We start from the raw sequence: 7,805 nt of genomic DNA, 5'->3' as shown, positions 1-7,805 counted from the left end.
TTCTTGTTACACTTTAATCACATAATTTATCTCAATATCTTGTTTCACATATAAAAAATCTATGTATTCCACTTCTATTATTTCACCCCCATATTTTCTCAATTTTAACAATTTAGTCATTGTCATCATAAAAATTTCATATTTTTCCACAATTTCATTTTTACAATACTTTATGCATATTTCATCATCTCATAACACATTCAATAAGCTTTAGTCATAATTTTCATATTCACATATTAAATTGTTTCACACTTAAATTTTTTTACAATTTTCAATTTAGTCCTTATTTCCATGTAATTTATTTTTCACCGTATAAGCACTTTAATCAAATAATTCATTATATTAATAGTTCACATGTCAATTTTTCATGCATATCACTTCACTTGTTTCAATTATAAATTTTACAAAGTTTACAATTTAATCCTTAACATCATGAAGATTCATTTTTTACTATAATTTCACCTTAACATCACTTTGTAATCAATTCACCGCTTCTTTTAAACTCTTTATCATAAATCTCAAATACATGTTTGTTTCATTAAAAACAATTTTTATAAAATGTTTTCAAGAAATCTACCAAATTACAGAAAATATTATACATAAATTTATATAAACACTAAATAATATTAATTTTTATAAAAAATATCATTTTCCAAAATATATTTTCAGTCAAACAATCGGAGATTTTATAATGCCTAAAGCTTGTAAAAGAACAATTGTAATTTTGGCTGTAACTAATCTAAGAAAAATTATCAACGTTCTTATCCTCCAGAAGTGGGATAACTCCAAAACTGGGATACTCCACTCCTTATGTCTAATATCTAATTCCAGCCGCCAAGCATTCGTAGCACTGTCCAGGAAAACGTTACCCTTACACTTGCAGAAAACCCAGGTTCTTGCCCCTCCATTTTCCCATGTTCGAATCCAAGGTATACATTTTTCACTCAACTAATCCCATTCTCTCTCTCTTCTTCACCTTTTCTTTTATGGGTCGTTTTTAATTTAATTTTTTTTCTTTAATTTCATGCCCAAATGTTTACATTGATTCATAATTCTTGCCTTTCAATTCTGATAATGCCTCGTCTTTTTACGTTGTTCAAGAATGGGTATCCGTGCCAAGAGCAATTTCGATCGATCAAGGACGATATGGACACCCGAGATGGATCGATATTTCATCGATCTCATGTTGGAGCAACTCAATAAAGGTAATAGGTTCGATGATCATGTTTTCAGCAAAACGGCATGGATGAACATGAATTCATCGTTCAACGAGAGGTTCAAGTTCGAATAGGAGATGGATGTGCTGAAAAACCGGCACAAAACGCTGAGGAATCTGTACAAAGCTGTTAAGAACCTGTTGAATCAGAAGGGTTTTAACTGGGATTCGACTCGACAAATGGTGATCGCTGAGAATAAAATCTGGGATGAATATATCAAGGTTCAATGCTTTACTTATTTGATGATTTTGAGGGTTTTTTTGCATTGCAGGATCTTACGGGTTTTCTTATTTACAGGTAAACCCAGATGTGCGTCCTTACAGAGTTAAAACTATTCCTTACTACGATGATCTGGGTATTATATATGGAGATAATTCAGCTAGGAAAAAGGGTAATGATGCTTCTTTGATACTACTAGGTCTTAAGTTTGGTGGTCCACTCTGAGTGTCGGGTTTGAATATGAATATGTCCGGACTCCGGACTAGTTCGCATGACTTTGTTCTAAGTTTATTCATGAGCGATCTTTGTTCTGAGTGTGATTAATCCCTTGAAATTTACAACTTATTTTTGATCCTTTTAAAAATTTTGTTAGTTGCGAAAAGACTAAATTTTATTTTGACTTCACAAATAACCTTAAAAAAGGTATTGAGATTTCTATCTAAGGCAAAGACCTCGAATCTTTGAGCATGTAGATTCGATTCGCTGTATTCTCAATGCAATATGTGATCTTCAATCTTAACAAGTGTATGCTATAAATAAGTTCCATTAGGTTTTTCTCGAATTTTTCTTATGCAGTGTTTTATTCTAGTTTAATTCTTAATTGTAATCATTTGAGCATAATTATTTTACTTATATAGTGGGGAGTTTGAAGGAGCACAGCGGGTATGTTGGGCACTGCAGCTGCAAGTGTTTGAGGTGTTTTGAGAGAGAAAGTGTAGGGAAATGGAAAGGCAGCCAAGGAATTGAAGCTCAAGTGTAGTTTCAAAAATTTCTGTCGTCCAAGCTAACAAGATTCTACTGATTTTAGGGGACGACAATTCATAGCATAGTATGGAGTATGTATGGAGTAATCCTCGAATTCCTAAAACTACCATGTGAAATATTTTTATTTGTTAGTTAGAGGCTCATAGGTTTCCAATTCTTAGTGGAAATCGGAGTTAATAATAATAGGTACTTCTCCATTCTGCTTATAAATTCTATTACAACAATTGGAATATTTATAATATAGCCCTTTAACAAATGAGATTGCCTATTCTTAGTAGAATTCGGAGTTAATTTCCTCTTTCTAATCAAATACTTTTAAACCGCCTTTGTCGTCTTATAAAATAGTTTTACGAGAACAAGAAACTTAAAAAAAATCTGATTTCTTAAAGCTTTCTTTCTTCTCAAGTTGAAACTTATTCTGGTTGCTTTAAAGCTCTCTTGTTTCTGCAGTTTTTCTTAATGGCTTCAACTCCATACGTGTATGATATCTTTCACCAGCATACTTTTGAAGACAACATCATCTCACAATCTCATGATATTGCTTCCCAGTTCGTCAATATTGAATTAACCATTGACTTTGTCTTCATATCCGTCCACCATGATTTCTCAGCAGACATCTCCACCGTCACCAACCATACGTCCTTACGAGAAACCTTTCGTTTCCAGCTCGACGTTCTAGAAAACCAGTACCTGTTTCACCAAGCTCTATTTCCCACGTTTAGAAGACTCCGAATCAACACGGCCTCCCTTGCTTATCACAACTTCGTTTATGATATTTTTGTACGTGGGATGCGTAGCATAGGAACTAATCGTGAAGTCTTGCCCTTACGATCAGTGATACATGCTTCCGTCGTGGAACACGATTACGTTCACAGTGACGGGGTTTCGATGGGAAGAGCTTTGGCTGAATCGGCATTGGAGTTTGAAAGCAGTAACTATGGTATGGTTCCGGCTAAAGAGTCATTGGTTAAGGAGATGGTAAGCATGGTTAGAGTAGAAGATGGAGATGAAGAAGATTGCATGATATGCTTGGAGGAGCTCGAGGTTGGGTTTTATGCTTCTCGGATGCCTTGTTCTCATACTTTTCATGGGGATTGCATCGAAAAGTGGCTGAAGCAGAGCCATTACTGTCCTATTTGCCGGTTCGAGATGCCAACGAATTAGGCTTAGATATCAACATTTCATTCTTTCATTTATTTCTTATGTTATTGGATAACTTTTGTTAAGATTTAGTCATTTGTTGGAGCTGTAGATGATAGTTAATAGTTTATGCAAATATAAGTACAGTTTGAGAAAAAGAGATTGCAAGCATTACAGTATCTGCAAACCTTTGAAAAAAAAGACAATAGTAATAAGAACAAAACCAGATATTGCAAAAGCAAACCAAATATGATGTCTTCTACAATAATGTAATAAGAAGCCCAATATGGTGATGTTTGCACATCCACTTCTCTCATCCTATGTTTCCATAAATCTGCTTTATTTTCATTCAGATTATAAACAATCTTTCACCAACGAGCCATTCGAACCACCGTCATAAATAATTAAAGAAAGCAACACATTCTTCGCAAGATGTTCCTTTATTAGAACAATTATCCCTCCTCTGGGATCGCATTGCTACGCATGTTTGAGATAACTAACGGCTGCAAACAGTTTTAAAATGAAAACTTAGAACAACAAAAATCAACTAAAACTGATTAGAATTCATTAATAGCGGTTCTGGAATCTAAGATTTCGGTAAAAATTTTGGAAATCCAAATCCTTTATTTGGATATCCAATAAAAAATGGATTTAAATTTTAGCAAGCTTAATTTCACAAGAGATAAACTTTTTATTTTAAAATTAATTTAAAAATTAGAAATTTTCAAAATCCAATATTCATAAAAAAAGAACAAAGGATTTTTGCCTCTCTTGATACACTCTGGGTCCAAAACAATGTACTAAGTACCGTACTGATGAGTGTATCCTTTTTCTCTCAGTACCCGTATGTATTGATATTGTAACAACTCGATTTTCAGTAGTGTCGGGAAATGTAGTTTAGGAACTCTATTTCCATAAACCAAGTCCGTAATGATGAAATATAAAGATTAATGAAGGTGGTATGAAAATTACGTTTGCTTCTTGATTTCGTTCAAATTTAAACATTATTGATTACGTTTGGTTATTAGAAGTATATTAGAATTTTTTTTAACTAATAAGGCCAAAGAGTCAAACGAAGCCCTTAGTAACAATTTTTAAATAAAAAAAATCAATTAAGCACTTTTAAATTTTAAAAATTATTAAAAATATAAAAAATTCATAAAAAAAGCTATAAAAATTTTAAATTTTAGAATTTTTATTAAAAACTAACAATACCGACCCCATAAAAGAGTAGGGGTCAAATTTTTTAAAATCTTATAACCATTAGATTTTAATGGGTCGGCATTGTTATTTCTTAATAAAATTTTTATAATTTTATAACTTTTTTTAATAAATTTTGTTTATGATTTTTTTAAATGATTTTTAAATTTTAAAAGGGCTTAATTGAGTTTTTTTTAGCTTGCTACAAAGGCCTTTTGACTCTTTAGCCTTGTTAGTTTCAAAATGTTATAATTTACTTCCAATAAAAGAGTAGGGGTCAAATTGAATCATGTGTAAAGGTTTAAGGCTAAATTGAATATAATACATTTTATATAAACACTGAATTTTAATGGAGGAGCTGTTTTGCTCGCTCATCTAACGTACAGGGACTAATTTGCCCATTTGTTAAATAAAGGGGTTAAAATGCAATCTGAAGTATAGTAAGGGGGTTTTTTGTACTTTTACCCTCATTAATCATGTTTTACTAGAAATTTTATTATTAGCATACTATATATTTAGAAACTATATATATAGAATATAATGTGTGTTGCATAATAAATAATGAAACGTATTATTTGAAAATAATTAATAATAATACATTCATCAAATTAATTATATCAAATGCACTACAATTATTATTATTATTGTTTTAGTGTTTGTTGGCGGAAAGTTGAGAAGAACCAGTACCCCAACTTCTAAGTGCCTATGCTAATTTGGCCAGGTTTGTTGGCGCATGTTTCCCTCTCTTGCTAGAGAATCCACCCTCATTTATGAACTTTAGACAATCTAAAATCAAGGTGCCAATTTGGTCGTCCTCAAATGGCCCAGCCAAGAAACGTACCACAAGTGAAGCATTCAATTCAACTATCTGCTTGGAGATGCCTAGATTTTTCGCAAGTTGTAGTCCTTCATCAACGCTCCAGAGTTCAGCTTGTACGCTATTTGATGTCCCTATTTTCAGCAAAAGACCCTTAACTCACTTGCCCCTTTCGTCACGTATTAATCCCTCGCCGAAGCCAATCCGGATCGGGGTTTAACTGCCCCAGCCCCATCTTGTTTAAAATACAAACCTCGGAAGGTGGCTTTCTCTGTTGGACCCAACGTGAAGAAACATTTGAGAACATTGCAAGAGAGATAGCATATTCTAATAGCTTGATTGCAAGTGACAATCTGCCATTAAAAATTTGTCATTTCTACCGTTCCATGAACCCATATAGTAGTAAACAACATACCCCATGACACTTGAAAATGTAACACCACAGTCTCCCTTCAGTTTTGCATGGGTCAATATCCTTGAAGGGGTTGAAAAAGGTTTTGTTGTCTGTTATCAACTCGTAGGCTCACCCAAATCTCCTTTCCTGTTACACAGCTCCTAAAAATATGCTCCACTGATCCCTCAACATGTTCACACAACTGGCAAGTAGCATTGCACTCATTTATTAACGTGCACAAATCTCATTTGTATTCAAGCGGTCCAGGAAAGCGAGCCATATGAAGAAACAGATACTTCTGGGCATTTAAGATGCCAAATCCAACTAGTCCTCAAATCTGAATTGGGACTAATCTCTTTCCCGATGAATATATAATAAGTTGAACCCATCGAAAAGTGATATTTACTCTCATAGCCCCAACAACAATTGTGATTCGAACCAAATTATTCTTTGAAGAAAATTATTCTTTAAGAAAATGAACACCTGGATGATAGATCACAACTCATAGTCAAATGAACCCAAGTTGTTCAAGCTTTCAACAAATTCCTTTTTTAAATCAAAGCGGCTCTTGGCTAAACATCATTGTTTTTACTAATAAATCGAATCATCATATCAATTAATCAATGCAATCTTGGCTCAATTGGAAAAATAGAAGTATTAAGTACCCAAATTTAAGACTTGGCATGCACAATTATATGTGTGGGTAGGGGTGAGCCAAATCCAATTCGATTCAAAAAATTCAATAAAAAATTCATATTTTGAATTAAATAGTTCGAGTCATTTGAGTTAATCAAGTTATTCGGATCAACCGAGTAAAAAATTAAGTTTTTCGGTTTAACTCGAATATGAATTACACAATTCGAGTTATCCAAAAATTCGAATAAAAAATACAAAACTACGTCGTTTTGATAAATGTTTACACATTAAGTTAAAAGACAAAATTATTATATTGTTCATGTAGTTAAATAATCTTGTACTTTGTCTACTAGTTAAATAATCAATCCATCTAAACGTTACATTAAGTATAAATAATAGGATTCGTTAACTCGACTCGCTTTGACACGAAATTTTTTGACTCGATTCGATTCAATTCAAAAAAAAATTCAAATTGAGTTCAGTTGCTAAAATAAGATTTGTCAACTCGACTAACTCGAAAAATTTTTACTTGATTCGACTCAACTCGATCGAATACTCACCCCTATGTGTGGGTCTTCAAGTCCAACCGTATACCTTTTTTTTAGAAATGAAATGGAAATTTTTATTGCTTTTGACGTAAGACAGGTCTATAATTCCTACTAAAAGATTTTATGTATAAATTTGTAACCCAAAAGCATTTCAGTATACAAGCATCTCGCAAGGCCAGAGAGAAAGGCTTAGCTGACATTCCTCCTCACTGAAGCACAATATTGATCAACCCCAACAAACTAAAGACCCAAAAAACATAGAAGTAAAAGGAATAGAAAGAAATTTTAAAAATATTTGAAACTCTGGACAAACTCGAACTGAATTGCACGCAAAAACTGGATTGTCGTGAGCAGTTGGAAAGTGCGTACATACGTCGAAGTGACCACAATAACCATCCTGGGATTCATAGTCTGACCGTATACTTATTAATATTGTTCAGTGACAATTTCAATGGTTCATTTGTTAAATAAATGAATTTTATCTCAAAATTGAATCATTATAACAAATTAACTAATTTTTATTTTATGGAAATCAAACAAATTAACGATTCACTTGGTAAAGGACACACACTTTTCACCACGGGTCCTATTGATGTTCCTCACACTCGATTTTGATCTGATCCACCTGGATCCGATCCTTCAAACGATATTTACACACAAATTAACGGTTTGTATCATGATTTTGGAAAGTTTATCAAAGATTTGAGAAGATCGAAAAACTGATAATTAAACTTAAAATTATTGTGAAATGATGACATTACGGAAATACGATGTCTAACCATTGGAACAAATGCAATTACCAATTCTTGGCAAAGGTAACGATTGATAATAACGAAAAATCTAAACATCAATAGGAATTAAGCCTTATG

At 32.8% G+C, this 7,805-nt stretch overlaps 1 protein-coding gene across 3 annotated transcripts; it reads left to right on the top strand.

Annotated features, from left to right (window-relative positions):
* The first annotated feature begins 733 nt into the window (after positions 1–733).
* Positions 734–3,961, top strand: LOC107917236 (E3 ubiquitin-protein ligase RING1-like). 3 transcript variants are annotated; one of them, XM_016846617.2, is made up of 4 exons: positions 734–929; positions 1,102–1,438; positions 1,515–1,608; positions 2,075–3,961. In XM_016846617.2, exon 4 carries the CDS (start codon positions 2,661–2,663, stop codon positions 3,363–3,365), a length of 705 nt encoding a protein of 234 aa, XP_016702106.2. In that variant the 5' UTR covers positions 734–929; positions 1,102–1,438; positions 1,515–1,608; positions 2,075–2,660; the 3' UTR covers positions 3,366–3,961. The 3 variants fall into 3 exon arrangements, with proteins under 3 accessions (XP_016702106.2, XP_040955536.1, XP_040955537.1); XM_041099602.1 differs by having other exon boundaries at positions 2,652–3,960; XM_041099603.1 differs by having other exon boundaries at positions 2,075–2,655.
* Positions 3,962–7,805: the final 3,844 nt, after the last annotated feature.

The sequence above is a fragment of the Gossypium hirsutum genome, chromosome D08 (genome assembly GCF_007990345.1).
Source record: "Gossypium hirsutum isolate 1008001.06 chromosome D08, Gossypium_hirsutum_v2.1, whole genome shotgun sequence".
In the NCBI taxonomy this organism is placed as follows: Eukaryota; Viridiplantae; Streptophyta; class Magnoliopsida; order Malvales; family Malvaceae; genus Gossypium; species Gossypium hirsutum.
Note: the sequence above shows the minus strand (reverse complement) of the source record. Positions and strands in the feature narration are given on the sequence as shown.

What these genes read in the sequence shown, in the direction of transcription:
- LOC107917236 (XM_041099602.1), top strand. Translation starts at nt 1,525, where the DNA reads ATGTGCGTCCTTACAGAGTTAAAACTATTCCTTACTACGATGATCTGG. An exon ending in TAATTCAGCTAGGAAAAAGG is followed by an intron (nt 1,609 to 2,651) that starts GTAATGATGCTT and finishes TTGTTTCTGCAG; the next exon opens with TTTTTCTTAATGGCTTCAAC.